The 25,097-nt window shown below is 38.9% G+C and overlaps 1 protein-coding gene across 1 annotated transcript; it reads left to right on the top strand.

The window, feature by feature from the left end:
• The first annotated feature begins 5,506 nt into the window (after positions 1 to 5,506).
• Positions 5,507 to 23,511, top strand: hmgcll1 (3-hydroxymethyl-3-methylglutaryl-CoA lyase-like 1). Its single transcript, XM_037685478.1, has 9 exons — positions 5,507 to 5,702; positions 6,739 to 6,816; positions 7,222 to 7,329; positions 7,580 to 7,675; positions 7,852 to 8,000; positions 10,236 to 10,299; positions 10,543 to 10,731; positions 22,929 to 23,054; positions 23,404 to 23,511. Exons 1-9 carry the CDS (start codon positions 5,607 to 5,609, stop codon positions 23,509 to 23,511), a joined length of 1,014 nt encoding a protein of 337 aa, XP_037541406.1. The 5' UTR covers positions 5,507 to 5,606.
• The last annotated feature ends 1,586 nt before the right edge of the window (positions 23,512 to 25,097 follow it).

The raw sequence follows: 25,097 nt of genomic DNA, 5'->3' as shown, positions 1-25,097 counted from the left end.
GGTGACCTTGGATTTAAGAAAGCAGAGTTTACCAACACCTGCACCGGACATTGCACCACAAATCATGACTGACTGTGGATATTTCACACTGGACCTCAAGCAGTATGGGCTCTGTTCCTCACCCTTCTTCTTCCAAACCCTTGGACCTTGATTTCCGAATGAAAGGCACACTTTACTTTCATCAAAAACAGATATGTTGGCTCAGGTTCAGAAGTGGCTTGACCCAAGGACACCGACAGTTGTAGTCCATCTCCCGGACGCGTCTGAATGTGGTGGTTTTTGAAGCTGTGACTCCCGCCTCATTCAACTCTTTCTGGATCCCTGCTAGATTCTGGAATCTTCTGTTTGATAATCCGCTGAAGCCCATGGTCATCTCTTTTGTTGGTGCATCTTCTCCTGCCACATTTTGCCCTTCCACTAGACTTTCCATTGATATGCTCACAGCCCTCTGTGAACAGCCAGCCTCCTTAGCTATGAACTTTTGTGGCTTACCCATCCTAAGAAGGGTATCAATGATGGTCTTTTGGCCAGTTGTTATGTCTGCAGTCTTCACCATATTGAACCAAACTGAGGCAATTGAAACAACCATCCATCCATCCATTATCTTTGTGGGTCACGGGGGTCGCCGGTGCCCATGTCCAGCAATCACTGTGCGAGGGGAGGGGTACACCCTGGACGGGTCGCAAGTCCATCACAGGGCACAACTGAAACAAACTGAAGCAATTTAATGACACCTGGGGAAAACTGTGCAGGTGCTTTGAAAAAGAAGTAGATGATTAGTGTGTCACACTCAGTTTAAAACATTCATGCCCTGCAAAGTTTGGGCTGATTTCTCCACACTATCCTAATTTTTTGAATTCCTGTTTTCATGAGTTTCATGAGCTGGAAGCCCAAATTATGTAAAAATGTATATATATATATTTTATTTATTTTATTTTATTGTATTTTTTTAATATATATAAAGGCATTTTAAACTCTTCCCACACTCCTGCAATATTCTAAACAATGTTTCTAAACTCTAAGCACTCTGAAAGAGCACAGAATGTCATGATTTCAGCTCTCTGCCTCCTCTGCTTTTTGCCACCTGCAAGCACTCTTGGCCACGCCCACTTCTCCGTTATGCACGGTAAACAGCTGATCAGCTGCAGCAGGAAGTTTATCCTGCAGTAAGGGCTACACAAAGTTGCAGGAGGTGCTAAATCATTTTAAATAATTTATTTTAAATACAAATTCCATGCCGATCGTGCGGCTCATCCATCAATCAGCCAGTTGTGCGTCATGTCCAATCTTATTTTGAAAAGCCGCAATAGAACGAGTCCGCGATAAACGAACCACGAAGTAGCGAGGGACTACAGTATTCTGTTTTTAGGGCTAAAGTAGCTCTTTAATCTATTTAATCTCTGTCTGAACTTAAAGCAAAATTGTTAATGATATGAAATTTAAAAAATGTGTTGCAACTTAACAAAACTCTATTATTTCATTTGCTGAACAGAGTCGTAAACTTTGACACAATGAACTACAAATTGTGATACATCTTTTAGGAAAAATGGAAGGTGCATACCTCAAAGTGTAACTTGAACATTTTGTGCCTTTCTATTCTTTGCATTACTCATAATATAATTTCTTTAAGTTAGTTAAGTATGTGTACCATCACAGACTTTAGAGATTTTACTTAACCAAATTACATTAATTTCTTCAAGAAGAAAAATCCCTGAAGGTCATTGACTGTCTACATCTGGCTTTTGACAAGAAATCTTGTTTGGTTTCTTAGATTAAAAATAAATAAATAAAATGTTGCTCTGGATTACGTAATTGATCAGCTGACTGCTAGAAGAAAATAGGAAAGCAACTTTTCTAAAGACATAGAGCGATAAAACGATTACATTTTATTTAATTTGCATCAATTTACAGCAGAAGTCACGAGTGCATGTTTCAAAGAAAGTGCACTTAAATTCAAAAGTACTGTCAGTTTGCAAAAAGTTATCCAGCCAAGAAAACCCACGTATTAGCTTGAACATATCGGGAAAGCAACATAGACGTAAAAAAATAGCCAGAAGAGTCTGAGATGTGTGGCCATTTGCCTTGAAGGATCAGGCAAAAAAAAAAAAAAAAAAAAAATAGAAAGGAGTCACAAGCATAAAAGAATGAAATGAAAGAAAATAAGACCAATTCAAAGTTATTGTCATCATTTTTAAATTGTGAGAGGAGTAAAGACAGCAGAATAACGAGAGGTGATCAGTGTCAGAGCATCACCCATCAAAGGGTGGCTCAGGCACTTTAAGGTGGTTTATTCTTATTTCTCCTCCAAAACCCAAACCGTGAGGATTCCAGTGGTTTCCATTTCTTTTTTGTCAATATCCACACAGCTCCTGAGTGACAGATGAAGCAAATCTTAAACAGCTGCAGCAGATGAGCTGACAAGTTCATCTCTACACCGTCTCTTCAGAAGCCATCTCTGGAGTGTTTGGTTCACTTGGGTGAATAATCACAGCCTTTGAAGATTTTTAGTGATGTTTGAGATTCTTCAAACAAGAATCGTTTTTGGTGAAATGTTTCAGCAAAAAAATAAAGAAACTGTCCAGATGACCGGACTGAAAATTGTTGGATTGTATACCTGGATTATTGAGCATGGACTTTGTTTTGGTTTTGAACCCGTTTGACATGACGGTCGACGAGGAAGAGGGCCGGCTCCAGAGGAGGGGGCGTGCCAAAGACACCATCTTAGCACCAACATAACTGGTTTGTTCCACTTTGGAGTAAGCTGTTTGGGGGAAGAATCAGTTTTGTGTCGTGTTTCCTTGACTGATGAAGCCTTCTGGATGGAAGGTGAAACATTTCAGCAAAAAAAATAAAAAAAAACTGTCCAGATGACCTGACTGAAAATTGTTGGAAGAATCGTTTTTGTGATTTATTTATTTATTTATTTTTTTCAGTTTCACTTACTTTTGAAATATTGCCTGTTTTCCTGAGTTTTCTGGTCCTGTCACTCTCCAACAGTCCACTCTGCCTGGACAGCCACTAGACCACTAGTCCTGCAATCCTCTCCATCACTGCCTAAAAGACACACATCCGCTGTAAAATCCTGCCTTACTGTCCGATATTACTTAGTTTAATGATTATCAAAGACTCATCTTGTCTCATCCTCCACAGATTTACAATCCACTACCTTGTTCTGGCACCTGTAAATAAAGAGCACTTACCTATTTGTGCCCTTAATCCTTCATCACCTCAGAAAACTTAACTCTGGGTTAAAACTATTTGTGCTCAGCAAAAATGACACAAACTTGAGGCTGACGCCACAAGATATTAGATTGTATAGCTGAAGGCTCTGTCTTTGCCCTGACACCCACACCAGCAGGTGCACAGCAGTACACCCTGCCTGTGGGCTGTTTTAGCCTTTTACCTCCGTTAGAAAACAGCTGAGCATCAAGAAAGAACAAACACAGCTTCTACCCAGGCTTGTCAACTCCATGCTTCACTGATCTCACTAAAACCTACTCTGCCTACTGTTTTTTTTTTAATTCTATACTTTTTGTATATTGTGTATTATATAATTATTTCTAAATGAACTATAAATAATGCAATGGCACTCAAAACATTTATTTTTATTTTTATGGAAACATGAATACGGTCACAATCCTGTATTTTCCTGCTCCTGCCTATAACATGTAGAAGTGATTTAGGGGCATTTAGAGGAAGAGATGTTAAAACCATCGACCTGGCAGCCTATGGTTGTCAACCTTGGAGTGACTTGGAAAAATGTAATTTTTCAAAGTTGGTTATTTGAGGGGTGGCACGGTGGCACAGTTGATAAAGCTGCCGCCTCTCAGCGAGAAGGCGACTGGATCAAATCCTGACTTGGCCCTTTCCGGGTGGACTTTGTACGTTCTCTCTGTGCATTTTCACCAGTTTCCTCCCACAGACCAAAAACATGCATGTTAGGCTGATTGGTAACTCTTAATTGTCCCTAGGTGTAAGTGAGCGAGTGGTTGTTGTCTTGTTTGTCTTTATGTGTCCCTGTGATGGACTGAGACTTGTCCAGGGTGTCCCCCGCCTTTCGCTCAGTGACTGCTGGATATGGGCACCAGTGACCCCCTTGACCCAGAGAGGAAGAAGCGGGTAAATTCAATCCAGTTCAATTCAGTTTGTTTATATAGCACCGAATCACAACAGAAGTCATCTCAGTGCACTGTTAGAAACGTTCACTTACATATAAAGTATATGTTACTATAAAGTTAATAATGTTATTTATCTAAGGAGCCAACAGATTGTTTTGAGTTTTCACTTCATCACAGTCTGCATGGATGGATGGATGGAGTTGCCTCCCTCCCTTTAAAGTCAAAGTCAAAGTTTCTTTATTTGTCATTTGCACCACATGTGATACATGTGGTGGAACGAAATTGTGTACACAGGGTCCCAGTTACATTCAGCTAAAAGTATAAAATGTAAAAGAAAAACAGTAATAAGATCTAAGATATGAACTAAGAAAAATGTTAAACTAACAATATAATAAGCGCTAGTAGTACAAAACAATATGCCGAACAGCAGCACGAACATGAGTCTGTGTGAGCAGATGAGTACGAATGAATACAGCAGCATTAATAAATCAGCAGCATGAGATCAGCAGCACATATCAACAATCAAGTGACATTACAGTGAATATTTCACAGTGATTATTCTGGTTAGAGATTCATGAGTCTAACAGCCTCAGGGTAGAAGCTGTTCCTCAGTCTAGTGGTTCTGCACTTAATGCTTTTCAATCTCCTGTCTGAAGGGAGCGGGGCAAAAAGTGTGTGTGCTGGGTGAGTGGGGTCCTTCAAGATGCAGGTGGCTCTCTTGCTGCATCTGGACGTGTAGATGTTTTTCTTTAGAAAGATTTTGAGGTGTCATCACAGCACCTCTTTGTGTGGTGGGTGAACATGAAGGCTTTATTAAACCTCTATTGTTAACATCTGGGTTCAGAAAGACTTCCTCTAGTAAACGTTGACCTGCCTCAAGGGATTTTATCACATCTTGAGGTTGACACTGACACCAGTGGCACCAGTGGCACCAGTGGCACCAGTGGCACCTCTGGCAATGTTTTAGCTTTGATCAAGCCGCCCTTCTCTCAAGGCTTCAGCTCTCAACAGAATAAAGACAAAAGTTCAAATTTGCTGACTCAGCAAGATCACAAAACTGATTAAAGTACTTAGAGCACTTAGCTCTTAATAGTTTATGCACAAATTAAAGACACAGCTGATTTCCTTTATTATTTTTCCATGTTCATAATTTATTTTTCATTTATTTAAAAAACAATCTTGTATTATTATTTTTTTTACTGTAAATCCAGCTGGTCTTATTGATTTGCTTAACAATTTCCTCTCCCTGCATCTCCCCACCCCTAACCCAATTACTCCATTGTCAGCTCCACCTTCCTGCCAGGGATGTGGTCGCCATGGCAACTGCTGAGTCATTGCCGGTTGTCGGCAGCCTTCCTCTTAATTTAATCTTTTCATGCAGCAGGGAAGCCCAGCATACAGACCGGAATTAGCACGCAGATGAGCGACCCAGATTACCTCTGTTAGTTACAACGACCCGTACGGTTTCTCCTCGGAGGAGCCGTTCTGATGGGGAACATTCCCACCACAGTGAAGCACTGTCTGAGCTATGAGCAAACCATCAAGGACTACCCCTGGCTGCGACGCTGGCTGCAGGAGGAGAAGGTGGGCACCCCTTTTCTTGTTTCCGATCTGCACTCTGCCACACCTCACCACCTCGACAGATGAGGTCTAAGAGCAGCAAAGAGTACGCTTTTATATTAATTAATTTGAACTTAAATCTGTGTTTACTGAATCGCGTATTAATGGCAGTTGTAAATGTGTTCATTTATGTATTTGGTTATTCATTCAGCTGCTAAACGGCTAGCAATAATGTAAGCACTGTTATTTTTGTCTGTTTGTAAAATATCTCATAAAGATTCTGAGAAAACTCTCATATATTATTTAATAAATGCACGTTTATCTACAAATGATTCAAGTTGCACGCCACATCTATTAAATGAGTCAATTTCTGAAACACTGAGCTAAAATTATAGTGATAGTTGAGAGTAGTAGTAGTTGCACTATTCTAATGCACGAGATCTTTGTTCTAAACCCTGATGGAATCATCTCTGTATGTTAGCAAAATATCTCATGAACAACAGTGCAGAGTTATATAGTCATCAATGTAACAAAGATATTCATGCTCTGTATTTAACTTCTCACACTTGAGGCACACCTAAGTGGAGCAGCTATTTAAGCACCTAGGGAATAGTTGGCTTGCTCAAGGACACCACAACATATGGGAATCCGTGGCATCAAACTTGAGACTTTCCAGTTCCAAGTCAAGAGCCCTACCAGTGCACCAGAGCTGCTTTTTATTGAAACTGCCTGATAATTACTGGATAAACTTCTACAGCGGATTAACTTTTGTAACCAACACAATTCAAGGCAGCTGCCACAGTTTGTTGTGTGCAAACACAAAAATGCTTTAAAGTCAGTTTTACAAATAATGAGCTAAATGTTAATGTAGTACTAACTGAATTTCTTTCCTAGCACATACTTTGAGTACTAACAGCATGAGATTTTTCTTTCAGATTTTTTGTGGTTTGAGTTTTAAAATCTTTCAGGGGAATCCCACCCAAAGAAGGTGGCTGCTTTTTTGGGCTGGGGATATTATTCTGTTGAGCTTAATTTTTCTTCTTGTTCTCTGTTTCTCCAGATCTTTACAGAACAGGAGTATCCGAAGTTTGTGAAAATCGTTGAAGTCGGGCCAAGAGATGGACTCCAAAATGAAAAGGTATTAGCTGTCATTTCACTCAAACTTGTTTCTATATTCATAGTAGACACCTCTGTTTATTATTATGCATAAGTACAGGAAAGTCCCGTATTAGCTTACATACATAAAACAGTCATGGGTTTTGTACCATTCTTGCTGGAAACATCTGCTTTGTATTTTCTTTGAAAGAGAACAGAAAAGATGGCTCAGCTATCTGAGTTTTATCATTGCCTTGTTGCGTAGCCGAAGTAAAAGGAGGGGAAAAGTGGCATTCTATCGGAACATGTTTGGAATAGTTTCAAAACTTTCAAGTACAAGATTATGCACGTCAGATTTGTAACCGTGGCATTCATCAAAAGTAAGAAAAAGTGATCCATCTGTCAAATCAAATCCAGAGCAATCTGCTTCAGTTTCATTGTTCCCCAGGAAATTGTTCCAACAAGGGTGAAAGTCGAGCTGATTGACAGGCTCTCTGCAACAGGGCTGTCTGTGATCGAGGCCACCAGCTTTGTCTCTTCAAAGTGGGTACCGCAGGTAATAACTCTTCTCTGTGCACAGCAACAGAGTGCTGAGCGATTTATTCGAAACCTGATGTTTTGCCTCATATGTAGCGAGATCAATCTTTTCCTGTAGTGTGCTTCCTCGATGTGCTCACAGGTTGTCTCCTGTGTGCAGTCGTCTTTTCATTCCCTGCCATGAATTTCACTTTGTTAGTTTCTAAAAGAAAGTTGTTCGTTGTTTTTGGCTTTTTAAAATTTATTTACATGGCAAGTTTTATGTTTAGATGGCCGACCACACTGATGTCTTCCAAGGAATCCAGAAAGCACCTCATGTTCGATACCCTGTTTTGACGCCTAACATGCAAGGTTTTCAGGATGCTGTAAGAATTTATTATCGTTACAGTGTAATAAATAAAACTGTTTGCATGATTTATCACTACTGCTCATTCTTGTAAGCATAACTGATTTTTTTTTCTGCAGCATTTTTCTAATTTGGGCTCATACAAAAGTGTAACTCCCATCCAGTCAAAAACATATTTTTCTTGCCTGTTTTCAGGTTGCTGCTGGTGCCACTGAAATCGCTGTGTTTGGGTCAGCGTCAGAAAGCTTCAGCAGAAGAAACATTAACTGCTCCATAGATGAAAGCATGCAGAGGTTTGAGGAAGTCATTAACGCTGCCAAAGAGAGACAAATTCCAGTTCGCGGGTTGGTATTCTGAAATTTAATGTCACCAGCAACAAATCAGCAGCTTTGAATGTTATCATCCCATTAAATGGCTGATTTTAGTTGTCATCATCCCCATATGTCATATCCCTATGTGTTCATACTGTCCCTCCTACTTCCTAGTAGGTTAAAAGGTACATTCTTATTGCAGATAATATGCAGCCTTGCACATGTCTGAAACCAGAAGCTTTTCTTTGTTAGCTTTATTTAACCCTTTTCCTTAACCTAACCTTACAATTGACCAAGAGCACTGACCCTAAACTTAACCCCCTGACCCTTCAGCGTTAACCTACCGTATTTTCTACCGTAAATGGCGCTCCGCCATAAAAGTCGCATCAGTCTAAATATGTCTAATAAAGTGGAAAAAAACATAAATATGTTGCTTCGCCGTATATGTTACATCTATTATGCGTCACCGCTGACGCGTCGAATTTGTTACGTGTCATTGCTGACATCCCAGAAATGTGGGCCGGTGTTGTGCCAAAAATCGATTGGCTGCCAAACAGCGGCCATTGTAGCATGCACGGGAGGACTTTAACAATAATTTAACAAGATTAACACTTTAAAACAATTATTTGTTTGCTCGAAATTCTAGTAAAGGTGTGTCTCAGTCTAACTTTTGCTTAATAAATGCACTTTGGTGGTCAAATCAGCTGCATTTCAAAAGCTGATTCGTGGAAGCGGGCACACACAGAGGGACGAACTGTTGTTCTTTTTTTTTTATTTAACAAGATAAATACCTAAAAACAAGTAATTTGTTTGTGTGACTTTATAGTACAAGTGTGTCTCAGTCTAATGGTTGTTTAATAAAAGGACTTTAATGGTCAAATCAGCTGTATTTCAAAATAGTTGCTGCCTCCGTGTTCACGGGAGCGTGCAAACAGGGAGGAAAAAAGGAAAGAGGAACGCTGTGCGTTTCTTCGAAATTTAACAATATAAGCACCTAAAACAATTATTTGCTTGCTTGAAATTATAGCAAAGGTGTGTCTCAGTTGAAATTTTATTTTATAAATGCACTTTAATGGTCAAATTAGCTGCATTTCGCCGGGGCGGTGCAGCGAAATGAAACTGGTTTGACCGTTGCTCCAAGCAGCAAGAAGAATGAAGGTGTCATGCTATGGCAAGCCATTGTGTCATTAATAGCTGGTGGAAAATTCTCAGTCATCCAGGACATGGTAAATTCAAAAAGTTAAAAAAAAAAAAGTATAAAGTATAATAAATAAAGTCCAGTTATTTTTGTCTTGAACTTTTTTGAATTTGTCATTATAGCCATGTTTACCTATTACATGATACAACGGCATGCCTTACTACTCTGGTTCCATCTAGTGGCTCATAAATGGTACTGTTCAATTTTTTTCCGTCAGAATGAATGAAAACGGTCATATCTCAGCCAAAAATTGGTTTATAAGTATGGGGGAAAATCCATAAATACGTCGCTTCGGCCTATAAGTTGCAGGGCATGTAAATTATGCAGAAAACTGCAACTTATACAGCAAAAAATACGGTAACCCTGACTGTAAATCTAACCCTCTGAACCTTGACCCTTAACCTAACCACCTGACCCTATTGTCAGCGATAAGAGCATACTTTTCAGGTACAGGAGGGACAGTCTGAAGGCAACCTATGGGGATGATAACAACTAATAACAGCTACTTAATGGCTGATAACATTCGAAGGTGGTGAACAAATTCACATCCAACATTTAACAGATTCTTTGCTTTCAAGCTCATTAACTTTACAATAAAATTGAGCATGCATCAGGATATTTACAATAAAAGTTACCAAAACAGCTGGACATGTTACAGGTCTTATTTAAAGGAAAAATCCCAGTGCAGTAAACTTGTGTCAAAGTTTTAGATCTTCATTAGATTAGGCTGAAAGATTGTCACAATATGGTTCACACTGAAGCAGACCAAGCAGCTTGAGTTACTTAAAATCATGTAAATGCTTTTTTTGTCAGAGACAAGTCACTCCATTGTGTTAATGTTGAACTCTCTCAGCCCGTTCATTAAACAAAACTGCAGTATTTAAAAAGATTACGGTAGATATGGGCGCTTTGTTGTGCAACTTATTAATATTTAAATTAAACTGTAACTTAATTAGTACAATGAATCAACAATGTCAACAAAAATGGCAGCTCATATCACTTTCAGTCTTTATGTTGACAGTTAAAATAAATGTTTAATTCAGAACAAATATGTATTTTTTCTCTTTTAGATATGTTTCTTGTGCCCTTGGCTGCCCCTATGAGGAATGTATTGAACCTTCAAAAGTTGCAGAGGTAAAACTAGCTTTAAAATCCTGAAATTAATGTGGTTGTGGCTTTTGTGGACATGCTCATACTTGAGAGTAAAATGCTTTGCTCATTATGAAGTAAAAGACAAAACACAAATTTGTCTCCAGATGTAGTGTGCATCTGATGGTTTTCTTGTTTGTCTAAACTAAATCCAACCCGGCATGAAGCTAACAGTTATTTAATCGTACAATTTGCTGCTAATGAGAGTATTTTTTTATTTTTCTTTAGGTGGCAAAAAGATTGTATGAAATGGGTTGTTATGAAATTTCCCTGGGGGATACCATTGGTGTCGGGACTCCTGGATCCATGTTTACGATGCTACAGAGGGTGATGAAAGATGTGCCCGTTAATGTGTTAGCGGTTCACTGCCATGACACTTATGGACAAGCACTTCCCAATATTCTTGTTGCACTTCAGGTAAGATCTGATGGAATAATCAGCCATCTTAAAAACGCTTCTTCTGTTCACCATGTTGATTAGATTTTCTATGGCTTGATGGTTTCATTGTGATTCTGAGTAGTGTGTCTAATTGTTGCAAAGCTTCAATAACGTTTAAATGCTTGACTTTCCAGCTCTTTTTAAAAATGTTGTCACAGTAGTTGGAGGACAACAACGTATGAGACGGTCTCATTGTGACAGATGAGTTTAGCTAGCAAAACATACATCCATCTATCCATCCATCTATCCATCCATCCATCCATCTATCCATCCATCTATCCATCCATCCATTCATCCATTATCTTTACCCGCGTCTTCCTTTTCGGGTCACGGGGGTTACTGGTGCCCATGTCCAGCCATCACTGTATGAGAAGTGGGGTACACCATGGGCAGGTATCCAGTCCATCACAGGGACACATAGACAAATGAGACAACCAACCATTCATTCTCTCACTCACGCCTAGGGACAATTTTGAGTTACCAATCAGCCTAACATGCATGTTTTTGGTCTGTGGGAGGAAACTGGGGTACACGGGGAAAACCCATGCATGCACAGAGAGAACATACAAATTCCACCCAGTGGGATTTGAACTGGGGCCATCTTCTTGCTGAGAGGTGGCAGCTCTATCAACTGTACCACCGTGCTGCCCGCAAAACAAACTCATAAAACAAAAAGAAACAGGTTAGAGTGACAGGAGGAAGTTATTACTTTACACAGTTTGAGTTGAATTTATAAAACATAGAACACATAATAAATATTGAATATGCTGAATGAATCCAAAACTCTTGTTTATCGATAGGTTTGTTTCATTTGATTTGCTTTTAAGAATTTACAAATTGTACTTGTCTCCAGTCATGTGTGCTTTCACATCTGATATTACAAGTTGCATCATCATTATGATGACATTTAAAAAAAAATAAAAGGTTCAAGTTTTTAACGATCACTTCTTAAACAAGCTCATTTATGCATTTAATGGTTTCCAACTTGGCACTAAGTCTAAAAGTCAGCTTTTATCACTGTAGATGCAGTGTGAGCTGTTGATCCTTTGACCTGTCCTTTGCATGTATTTAAGAAAAATGCTTTATTGGCTTATCTACAGTGCAGCATTGATCACCACATGCATACTGTATTACACCAAACTGCTATTCTTGTATCTATATTATGGAATTAAGAATCAACAATCACAAAAAAGCAAGGAATGAGTTGGAATTAACCATATTTAAAAAATCATTTAGTTTTAAATGCATTCAACCTCTTTCCTGCTGATTTTGTGCATCTGGAAGCTCCTAAAGTGATGGAAAATAGCTCCAAGCTAGATCCAAATGTTGGGCAAAATGGCTCTTTTAATTCCAGGAAGCAATATGGAAGAAAATGGGAATTTTCTCTAAAATTACTAGTATTAAATAAGAAACTTTAAACAGAATATTCTGACTTTGATGTAGTTCTGTGAGTTCTAATTGAAAGAGGGAAGAGCTGGGGTCTGGTCAATTCGCCGGGCAAAGAAACACACTATGACATAAGGATGAGCAGCCAGATGTGGAAACAGGATAATTTTCAACTTTTTTAAGAACTTGCTAGCTTTAATGAGAACTCAGATCCTTTTTAAAGTTACAGTTACTCTTTCCTGTTGGGAATCACACTAAGTTGAACTGCTTCTCATCCATCTTGTTAGAATGTTTCTGAAGTACAAATACAACTACATAAAAAAAAACTAGTTTTGGTGCAAAAGGCAAATAGTGTATAAGAAATCAGGCAGAATGGAGGTAAATATTTATCAGACATTTGATGTGGGTCCAGAGATGTTTGAATGCCTTGCAAAAATGTTAGAGACAGAAACTGTAATTGTTTCTGTCTGTTGCATTAAGATGTGACATTCTGCCTTGTTAAACAAATGTTGTAATTTTGAGTGGGTTTGTTTTGTAGTTCGTATGGTTTTAAAATCCAGAGAAAAATCTTGAACTACCAGGAAGTCAGGACCCCCTTGCAAATTAAATTTGGATCTAAATCCTTAGTCTGGTTAAATGAAATAAAAGTAATGAAAAGTGTAAATATGTAATGCATAATTGATTGTGATGCAAAACTTTAGAAAATAACATGAACAGTTAAAAAATGCTTAGGATTGAAGTTTAGAAATGGGAGCAATTCTCTTTGGTCTTGGCCATCCATCAGCTGCCAATCTGATGAGAATATTTCTTTCTCCAAACAGAGGCCACATAATGAGCGAGCTAGAATCTCGCTGGACTGCATAAAAACTAGTCGGCAATTCCAACTGGACTCAGTATTGCAAGAAAAAACACTCATTTTCTGTTGCAGTCTCAATGAATTCTGAATGTTTACAATCAAGGGATCATAAAGCTGGATGGATGCCTTTTGCACAGCAAGTTGCGAAAAGTCAATGCTTATTTTTGTGTGCACAGCTTGAAACACTGTATTTTAGATCGTGCATATTATTTATTTACTCAGCTCACACGACTTGCTTGGCTCAGGCTGTACCCTCTTAGGCAGCCACTCCCACTTTTCTACTAAATTCCACTTTTAAAACAAAGACTTGGACCAATAAAAAAAAAAAAAATCATCATTGGTGTGGACATTAGACCTGTACATGTTTTCGTCAATGGAGAACTCCCTTGCAGGTGTTAAAAAACAGCTCTTTTTGATGCCTGCAGTAACATTTGGATGGGTTTGAAATACCTAAGATGACTCTAACTAGATTGAGAGAAATTTGTGGATTAATAAAAAAAAAAAATCTCAAAATTCCTGCAACAAGGCTGTAAGCCTCTGCAACTCACGCGAGGAAAGACAATTAAAGTGAACTACTAATTGCTTCAATCTTTAATGATAGTGTGTCACATGATATAAATATAAGTATGAATAGGTCAGCAGGGGGACAAACTGAAAACGAGCTGTCAACAAGAAAGAGTAGAGTTAAGAAACCGGATCTGAGCCTTGCCTCAAAGTGAACCGTTCACAAACTGCCAGTTGATTTAAAAAAAAAAAAGATCTGAATGAGATATTTCCAGTGGACCCTTCCATCAAAGTGCAAATGTTACAGGAAACAATGATAGTGATATGCTGCACTTTCCAGACTTTCACAAAAGTGGAACTGAGCTGTAGGCCTCTGCGGAAGCGTTGGGGAGTTTTCACCACTTTGCCCGCAGCGAGTGTAAACCTGACATACACCCAGCCATAAAGCAGCGGTAACTCAGATATGGCTGTATCAGTTCTCTGGAGCACATTGTCACTGCACATGAGGAAGCTCATTGGGGGCTGGGTGGGTCAGCAGATGTGAGGGGGAGCAGCACAAAGGCTCACCTATTCAGTGTCTGTTAGACAAAGCAACCAAGAGCGAGGTAGATAGAAGGGCCCTGGGGGGCTCCTAACTCGTCTGTCGCTTGGCTGTTGAACGCTGACAATGCTGCGCTTAAAAGCCAGTGGAAAACGATCCTTTCGTTTGCTTGATGCTGCGGAGAATGTGATGAATGGCACTGCAGCCACAAATTCAGCTCCATAAATGTGGGGACCACCATCATTTTTGTACATGACGGTCACTGAAAGTGCAGACAAGATGCAGTTTTTATTGACGAAATGCTGAAGCTAGTTTCCTCTTTTCAGCTTTCTTGAGTAAAGGTGTTCCAAAATACGCTGTTGACAGTTTGACAGTGTCTTCATTGAAAGAGGCAAATGTTTTCATCAACTGCTGCCAAATCAAAAAAGCAAATAAGTTTATTTTTTGACGGCGTTTTTGTGTGAAACAAGAACATGAACTTGAACATCTACAACTACAGTCAACCCCATTCAAGATGGCTGCCACAGCTAAGCAACCTTAAAAATACTAAAATCGCTATACCTCAGTCATCTTCAAGGATTCAAGGTTCTTTATTTGTCATACGCACCGCATGTGGTACATGTGGTGGAATGAAATTGTGTACACAGGGTCCCAGTTACATCCAATAAAAGTATAAAATGTAAACGAAAAACAGTAATAAGATCTAAGATATGAACTAAGAAAAACGTTAAATTAAAAATACACTAAGCACTACAGTAGTAGTATAAAAACAATGAAAACAATACGCTGAACAGCGGCACGAACATGAGTCTGTGTGAGCAGATGAGCACAAATCAGCTGATGTGATTTTTCACAGTGATTAGATTCATGAGTCTAACAGCCTCAGGGTAGAAGCTGTTCCTCAGTCTAGTGGTTCTACGCTTAATGTTCCGCAACCTGAGGGTAGCAGGGCAAAAAGTGTGTGTGCTGGGTGAGTGGGGTCCTTCATGATGCAGGTGGCCCTCTTCCTGCATCTGGAGGTGTAGATGTCTGTGATGGTGGTGAGGCTGACCCCAACAGACTTCTGTGCAGCCTTCACCACTCTCTGCAGAGCTTTTCTTTCTGCAGCCTCCATGCCACACGTTGATGCTGGAGCACAGGATGCTCTCCACTGCACACCTGTAGAAGGAGGTGAGGACTGAGCTTCCCAGTCCAGCTCGTCTCAGCCTCCTGAGGAAGTAGTCTCTGATGAGCTTTCTTGATCAGGCTGGTGGTGTTGTTGCTCCAGTTGAGGTTTTCATTCAGTTGCACACCCAAGTACTTGTAGCTGGAGACCACTTCCACCTCAGATCCTCCTATGTTCAGGGGAGGGGGTGGGGGAGGTGTGTTTGTTACTTACTTTGGCAACAATGATGTCATAGTGGAATTATCCCTAGCATATATGGTACTCTGCGCACCAAACAAATGCATAACATCTGTTTTAAAATATGACATTATCTATTAGTGTCAAGTCTGTGTATTTATGAAAGGTCTCGTTAACCACCATCAGATACTGATGACACTCTCAGAAAGTAATTATTGGAAATGCATCTTATCCCAACTCAAGATGCAATCAACCATTGTCCACACAGTTTCATAGATACTGAGTTCAAATTTGACGTAGTATTATTAGTGTGTATTATAGTTGTACTATTTTGGTGATGGTGACACAGTCATTCACAACATTTAACGTCATCCCCAGCAGATTTTATAAAATTGTGCAAGTTACTGAAATTGTCATTTGTCAACATAAGATGAGTTTAGGGTCTGAAGATTGATGGACGATGTGCATTCCTTCAATGAAAGCTTGGCCTTTAGTCTTAAAAATGGATTTGATTTTAGCCATCGAGTTGAAAAAGCATAGAGAGGTTAAAATTCTTCAGTGAATCATTTTCGAAATGATTCATCGCAGCTGTCTCGTAACAACAAAGCATAATAGCAGCCGGGGATATTTAGCTTACCATTTGCTCACCCGTAAACAAGAAGGAAATTAGAGATTTTTATCATAGTTTTTTTTTAATTATTACTCTCTGCCAGAGCTGTGCACCACCAACTGGGAGAGAAATGAATTCCCTCGGTGCTGTCAGCCCTGAGTCAACTCTTTTGTTCTTGATAAAGACATTCCTCAGTCTTTGTAACTTTTTTCAGGAAGTCTGTGGGGGGCTTTGTTAGAAACCTATTTAGGTGGGTCATAGAGACAATGTATGTGCTTCGATTTCACAGGCTTGGCAGGAAAAAAAAGTTCCAATAATTTTGGTTTATTGTATAACTCCGCAGCTGATACAGTAAAATCTGTTTGGATCCTTTGCATTTAGTCTAAAATGTATTTTCTTTCATCTTCATAATATTCAACCAGGATGTGTTGTGTAGGCAGTAAACGTACCGTATTTTTCGAACTATAAGGCGCACCGGCTTATAAGGCGCATTAAGCAAAACTAAAACATTTTGACAGATTTTTAAGAACCATGTACCCCTGTAAAATTGATTCGAGGTCAGTAAGCACAACCATAATTAATATATAAGACGCACCGGATTATAAGGCACACTGCTGATTTTTGAGAAAATTAAAGGATTTTAAGTGTGCCTTATAGTCCGAAAAATATGATAGTCTTACATCATTCAGTGATGTACTGACAATATGTTGTCAAGTGTTTTGGTCTCAGTATCTCATGATTTTATTATTACTTCTTGATTATGGGGTTGCTGCCAAATGTGCCAGAATTTTAGATAAAGATCATTTTACAGTATGTTGACGAATAAAAGAGCTGTGCCCATTTTGATCAAACATTGAAAATAATATTAAGCTTGATCTCATGCAATATTGCAAGATGTCAAACTCAGAGCATGTGCTGGGAATGACTCTCAGCTTCCTCCATGCCAAATTTTAGCTCAATATTTGTAAATTGACAGAGTTTTATTCATTTTTATGTTTTCTAAGATCAGCTGGCTGTGATGGCCTTCTTCAATTGCATTGAAATGGTGGCCATGGGATCACGCACAGGAGGACTTTAACAAGAATTTAACAAGATTAACACTTCAAAACTATTGTTTGTTTGCTCGAAAATATAGCAACAACAGTTTTTTTCCTTAATAAATGTACTTTAACAATCAAATCAGCAGCATTTCAAAAACAGATTTGAAGCTGCAGGAGTGCGCAGAGGGATGACTCGCTGTGCATTTCTTTGAAATTTAACAAGATTAACACCTAAAAACAATTATTTGTTTGCTCAACATTTTAGTAACGGTTTGATTAATTTGAAAATTTCCTTAATAAATGCACTTTAATGGTCAAATCAGCTGCATTTCGCCTGGGCGGCGCAGTGAAATGCAGCTGATTTGACGTTTGCTCCAGGAGTTCCAGAGCGTGAGGAAGATGATTTCTATGGCAAGCCAAGTGTTTCATTAATAGCCACTTTTACCTATTAATGAGACAATTGGCTTGCCATATTCATCAAGGACCCTCTAGTGGCTGAAAATGGTAGTGTTCAATATTTTTCATTTTAGAACTCAGCCAAAAAGTTATCATCATGAGTTATAAATATGGGGGGAAAAAATAAATAAGTTGCTTTGCCGTATAAGTCGCATGGCATGCTAATTTATGCAAACAGTTGTAACTTTTATGGCAAAAAGCACGCTAGTTGTAGTGATAAACCAGATGCTTATTTCCATAAGGTTTCATCAAACTCCATGAAGTGGTTCACGAGATATTTTGCTACTAACAGACACAAACACACACACACAGATGAGGCAAAAGCATTATGATCCTCCTTAGTTTTTCAGAAGTGGCCATTGATGATGATACTAAACTCTACAAAAATAATCACATATAATTTTAAATTTGTGTGAATGTGTCAGAATTATGCAAAATGTTTTTTTTTTTTAACTGACATCCATATAAAAATGTCTTAAACACATTAAAACTTTTTTTTTTTTTTTTATTTAATTTAAAGGTTTTTTTTTTTTTAAAAAGGTGCATTTATTTTGTAATGAGACAAAAAGAAGAGGAAAATAATATTAATTTTAGTTTCTTTCCAAAATGTATAGGCTCCAAAACTAAAATGTAGAAATAAAGAAAATGTCAACTTTTTTTTTTGGTTTAATTTTGGATCTCACTGCCCTTCAGTGGATACAAGTTTGCCTTTTTTCTATATATTTTTTTTGCACACTTCTTTATGTATTCCTGGAAGGGAGTGATACACGTGTCAGTAGCGGATCTTTGTCAGTTTCTTTTTGCCCTCAGTTTATACAGTGATGGGAAAGTGTTGCCACTCTGAATGCACACTCTTTTCTGTGACGCAGTTTTCAAACCAATTTGGGAGCATTTCCACCTCCAGCCTCCTTCACTCCGAGTTTAAAATGTCAACAAGCTTATCCCAAATCATTCAGATTTGAAAATGCCCCTTGTCTTTACCCAGAGATAGATTGTTTTTACATGGCCGCAGCTCAATTATTATTATTTTTTTCAACGCCGAGCCCACATCTGGTTTCTGGGCAGTGTAAACCTAACTGAGCATCGGAAAGCTCAGGCTGCTGACCACCAGTTCCTGCATGATTAGAGTCCGGGGGTGCAGGAGAGACACGCTGCTGAAAAGTTACCTTATAGCGGTGGAGGGTGAAAGCAAGAGGATTGGCATGGGAGATTACAACTCTGTGTTTATACTAGAAAAAAAATCTGCAGAGTAGAATATCCTCCTCTGGCTCTGTCCAAGGTCTGGAAATCTCTCGCTCTGCACACACCAGAGCAGCACACACACCTCCTCATCTGCTTTCTGCCAACACAAACAGCAATTACAGCTGGCTCAGACAAGCCCTGAAAGAAGCAGGTTCTTGTCTAGAGGAGGAAAAAAGAAGAAACCAATTAGCAGCATTGTTCCAAAATATCCTCAGAGGTTCTTTTTTTTGTTTTGTTTTAATCTAGCCCGGCTGGTCCTGCACCACAGGATGGATGTCTTGCTGGTCCTGCACCACAGGCAGGATGTCCTACATGACCTGGTGCCACTGAGAGGATCAGTATGTTCATTTAGTCTCGCTGTAGGATCCTCTGACATCTGGCTTTGTCATGGAAGCTGGAAAACAACTTTAATATTCTCATGATGACAGTCCCAGGGACATGTGGAAAACATCCTGAGACGTTCATAATGACTGAAAACAGGAGGTCTGGCCACAGAATTCTTCAGTGTGAAACCAAACAAAGCAGTTGCTTCACACACTTACAGGCCAAACGTTGCTGTGAAGTCTGATTATGAGACATGCATCCAGGGACATCTACATGATGCACTTTTAATAATGTTTATGACTGTGTGCATGCGTGTGTTGGAGGGGGTGTCATTCAGTTGCCTTTATGGTTAGCAAGATATCTCCTGAACCCTGAAGCTAAACTGTTAAAAGAAAGTCTATGTAAGTATCAGGATATTTTAAAGCTGAAAAAAAAAGACATATTTTTCTTTATGTGAATAATTCTCACAATACTCAAATTCTTTTTTACACCATCAACTCTGTCCTGAACATCCCTCCATCTACACGTCTCAATATTTCCTCTGAAACTTGTGAAAAGTTCCTGCTGTCTTTTTACAATCAGAGCCAAAATGTCAGATCCCTGATCCCTCAGCCTTCATATGAACCATCCACCTCCATCACAAGCTCTGCTGTTGTCCATCAGTTTGAGCCTGTGTAATTTAACCAGCTGGAGAATATCCTCCTATCTGAAGAGATTATTCCAACTCATTTTTTTTTAAAGAAAGTTTTTAAATGTGTTGGTTCTGACATTATATAGATTTATTTACATCAGTCTCAGTTCAGGTGTAGTTCCAGCCTGTTTGCAGTTGTGCAGCCTTTGATGACGAAACCAAATCTAGGCTCATCTGTTTATTCACATTTTAGGCCAACTTCAAAACTTCCTTTATTATCAAGAAATTTTAGAAAGGATAATTTTTATTGAACTGCAGGCCTTTTGAAACGCTCACAGCATCCTTGAAATGTTTCAGTCTGGTTATAAAGCTCTGTACAGACACTTTTCTTATTCTTCTTTCGGCTTTTCCCTCATCAGGGGTTGCCACAGCGAGTCATCTGCCACCGTCCTACATGCTTGACTTTCCTCTTCGCCCTCTGTCTCCTGACGTGTTTCCATCCTTGCTGTTTTTGACTAGCAGTAGCACAATTTCTGCCAACACCCTGGTTATCAAAAGCACCGGCTGTCGTTGTTAATCCGGGCCTTGACCGATCCAGTATTATGTCACTTAGATGAACTTGCATATTACGGCAATTTTGGCAAAAGTGTTTTATGTTGGTTGTCCTTCCCTGACACATCCCTCACCATTTACCCAGGCTTGGGACTGGCACAAGGGGTACACTGGCTTGTGCTCTCTAGTGCCTGATTTACACACACTGCACTTTTGAAAGATTTAATGATATTTTATTAGCTAGAGATTCAAGAGATGTTGCTTGTTCTTTTGCTTTTAGATATGACAGCTGTTGACCACGTGATTCTGATGTCCAGGTTGGAACAAAGTGGTATCAGAGACTCTACACTAAACTGGTCCAGGTCTTACCTGTCTGACAGGAGTCTCTGCATAAGCCTTGGAGAATCTGTCTACTCCTCTGTCTCCCTCACATGCGGAGTTCCCTAAGGATCTATTCTTGGACCCATATTATTTTCCATTTATATGTGCCCCTCAGGGCAGCACGGTAGCGCAACTGGTCGAGCTGCTGCCTCTCAGCGAGCAGGTCCCTGGTTCAAATCCCGGTCCGGGGGCCTTTCTGGATGGAGTTTGCATGTTCTCTCCGTGCATGCGTGGGTTTTCTCATGGTACTCCGGTTTCCTCCCACAGAAACAAAAACATGCATGTTAGGCTGATTGGTAACTCTAAATTGTCCCTAGGTGTGATTGAGTGAGAGTGAATGGTTGTTTGTCTCATTTGTCTCTATGTGTCCCTGTGATGGACTTGCAACCTGTCCAGGGTGTACCCTGCCCCTCGCACAGTGGTTGCTGGACATGGGCACCAGCGACCCCGTGACCCAAAATGGAAGAAGCGGGTAAAAGATAATGGATGGGTGGATGGATGTGCCCTTCAGGATCCATTTTTAGAAATTTAACATTTCTTTTCAGTCTTATGCAGACGACACTCAGATCTACTTTCAGTTGAAGCATAATCATTCTGTTTCACTGAAACCCATGCTTGATTGCCTCTCTGAGGTAAGACATTGGATGACTTCAAACTTTCTCAATTTTAACCCCTTCATTGGTTCCCTGTTAGTTTTAGAATTGATTTTAAAGTTTTAATGCTGACCTATAAGGCCCCGAATGAACAGGTTCCTGCCTGACCTCCTGCAGCCCTATGTGCCCTCTAGATCCCTCATGATCATTTGCTTCTGGTTGTCCCGCGGTCCAAGCCGGTCCACATAGGTAATCAGACTTTGTCAGCTGTATTTCCTAAACTGTGGAACCAGCTCCCTCTTCATATCAGACATTTGGTATTTTAAGTTTCATCTTAAAACACATTTACTCACTGGCTTTTAACACAGCATGATAGTTGACTTTTTATTTATTTACTTATTTATGCAATGCCTCTTTTGTTGTCTTTTTTTTAATTATTATTGGTATTTATTTCTTGCATGGTTTTAATGGTCTCCTGTTTTTGTATTGTCTTCTCACTGTTTGTATCATGTGCAGTATTTTGACCAAAGATAGTTGTTTTTAAATGCGCTGTTTATATAAATGTGATTTGATTTGAACCGGTGGTCAGATTTGAATGACAGAAAGTAATTGATGGAAATCTAATTGACTTACTTTTGGAGTCAGCCTCATTTAAGATGGCCGCCACAACTACGTGACCTTAACAAACACAAAAATAGCTGGAACTCAGCCAGTTTTACACACAATGAGCTTAAATTTGGTGTGGGAGTATCTGATAGTCATGCTCAACACATACTCCGAGCACTGACATCTTGCGCAACTAGACAAAGTTGCATGAAATTGTGCAAAATATTGTTTACAAGTTTTAAACAGAAAATATTTTAACTTTGTCCTTTCCTGTCATAAGATGATTTTAGTCTAAAACACTTGCATAAAAGACATAGAGGGATTTATATTCCTTCCAGGAATGCTAGACCTTTCATTTATAAACCTTAGGGCCAAGAACGATTTAACAGAACGCAAAACGTTTGTTTCTTCCACAGGCAGCATTCTGAGAGGTTTTTCAAGAAGCAATCAGTTTAAAACAGCTGAATTATCATTATTATGCATATGACAATGAAAACATGCCAGTATAAAAAAATATGTGACCGCTGTTCACAGTCAACGTTTGTTTCATGATCTTGACTGTGAGCTTTTACAAATATACTGTAAAGTAGGAACATTTTAAATTACACAATCATGGTGCAGAGTTAGATCCTTGGAGAATAGATTCAATTTTATGCTAAATAAATTATTTAAAAAGGTTTTCTTTAGCAAGAGTTGACTTGTGGAATATATTTAGAAGGAAAACCTATCCTCTATGTGGCGGGAAAGTGAATCTGTACGGTTAGGGAGCAGAGCAGTCCCGTAAAAACCCAAAGAGCCAGATAGATCAGAAACACAAATGTTCTGTTCCACATTTATAATGTACTGCTCTTAGGAACAAGGCCATAATTATGTGGTGCTGGTGGTTAAAGCTGACAGAGAGGATGACTAAGCCAAACTGTGGGATTTTCTTTGCCCACTCATCTTTAGCAGCAAAGCCCACAATTCTCAGAAACAGCTGTAAAACATGACCGCAGCTCTGGCAGGGTGCTCTGCACAGGACAGAACCATCCAGCAGAACAAGAATCCTTGTTCGTGGGTTTAACAGGAGGCAAAGTCTGCTCGGATGTGCTGAATGTCCCTGTTGTTTGCAGATGGGAGTCTCCGTGGTGGATTCGGCAGTGGCTGGCCTTGGCGGATGCCCCTACGCCCAGGGTTCAACTGGCAACATTTCAACAGAGGATGTTCTTTACATGCTTCATGGCATGGGCATTCAAACAGTAAGCGTGTCTTCGCAGTCTGCTCTGTTGACAGATTGGCTGTTTTTTTTTGTGCCTATAATCCCAGCAAACCCAAAATCATAGAGCGTATTGACATAAACAGATTGCTGTGCAAACATTCTGCTCCAGTTGTGTTTATTTTATGGCTTTGCACAACTTGTGCAAAACCATGGGTGCTCCACACAAGGTGCCACGAACACTTTAGCAATTCCTACCCCTGCTGGTGGACTATTTTCACTGCAGTCCACTTTTTCCAATTTGTTTCTTGCATTCATGCTTTGAAATTTAAGATAAACTTTATTTGAAAATGTTTGAATCTGTTGTGTTTTTATCTTTTTCTTCCCCGCAGGGTGTAAATCTTGATAAAGTGATAGAATCTGGGGATTTTATCTGCAATGCTTTGGGAAGAAAATCAAACTCCAAGGTTGCCCAGGCGAGATGCAGGAGGACACTGTGATGAGTCTCTATGCAGGAAAAAAAAACATGTTTGACTCTATTTCTTTCTAAATGACTTCTCCTGGTTTACTTTTACAAATCTAATTATAATCTGTCAGACCAGCTTCAGCCCGTAAAATGATTTAGATTTCCATCTTTTCTCTTTGTATTTAACGTTTACAAGTGAATTAAAAATAGGCCAATTAATTAGATGACCAATTTTTAATCAGCTGACATTAGCCACTTTAAAATAAAACTGACAGTCGCTCATGCTTTTACATTTATTCAGTTACTAAGTAGGAAAATGAAGATGCTGCAGCAACATATAGCCTATAATTTAGATTTTTTAACGTGAGTTAAATAAGTCAAAATTGTATTTGAGAAGGATCTCAAATAAATTGTATATATAACATATATATATTTCAATTTTGGAACCTTTTCACATTGATTTGTCTTTGACAAATTTGCAATATAAAAGTTTTACATACTTTTAAAGCTTTGCATAATTCAGTGGCTTTATGGCACATGAAACAGTCATATTTTGGGTGCCCTTTATGCACTTTAAACCTCATAAAAAATATCCCTACCTGCTCAAATTTTGTGCAAACAGCAGCTGTGGTAATCCACTTTACCACAGCTCAGACCTGAGAAGTTGCTGCCAAAGAACATACAGTGATTTCTTTATTATTATTTATCCTTCCTTATTGAAGTTACTGTCAAGGATGATCATATTGGAGTGCAATGTCTAATATAATTTATTTTTTGCCAACCCTATGTGTATGTGCTTTGTGATGGACTGGTGTCCTGCTCAACCCAATAACCACTGGAGATAGGCACCAACCACAGGATGCATGTCTTGTGTGTAAAACATGATTAAATAATGTGATATTGAAATGAAAATATGTCCCTGACTTTTAATTTCATTTTATCTATAACAAATAAGAAAAAAATCAAGTGCATGGTATATGAGAAAATTAATAAAATGGAAGTTAGTGAAAAAATTAGGAAATTAAATCAACCTGACTTTAATGAATAAATTGGACAGTTTATGATACCATTTGCCTAAGCACTTTAAAGACATATATGATAATAAACTGCCCTGGTTGGTCTGTGTTTCTTACAACAGCTATCTGAAAAAAATTAAGCTTGTTTGTGTTTTCACAAATTTATTCTTTGGAACATGGTTTTATATAAAATGTATGTGCCTTGAAAAATGTAGAATGACAGACAATTAAATAATGAGCAAGTATTCACGGTGCATTGAGTTTCAGGAGGTTGCAATGTTTAAAGAGATGATAGATTGAGTTAAGCTCTGTCTCTCTCATGATGCAGGAATATAAATTATTAATAAAGAGAAACACAAAGAGAAATATAAAGCTATAAAATCTTGTTGAACATGAAATATAATTATGCTGTTGCAAGAAGCTTGTTTTTTGTGAATTAAACTAGCATTCATAAAAAGAATGCATTATGCCCACCACATTTCATGAAATTTTTTTTAAACAAAGATCTTAGACAATCTGTTTGCACATGGACTATTTGATGAGAATGTCTCTTCGCTACTACCATAATGCGTATACCGGTATTTGGTGGAATCAAATTTAGTAT

This window comes from Nematolebias whitei, chromosome 1 (assembly GCF_014905685.2).
Source record: "Nematolebias whitei isolate Nwh7 chromosome 1, NemWhi1, whole genome shotgun sequence".
In the NCBI taxonomy this organism is placed as follows: domain Eukaryota; kingdom Metazoa; phylum Chordata; class Actinopteri; order Cyprinodontiformes; family Rivulidae; genus Nematolebias; species Nematolebias whitei.
This window is presented reverse-complemented; position numbering and strand designations above follow the sequence as displayed.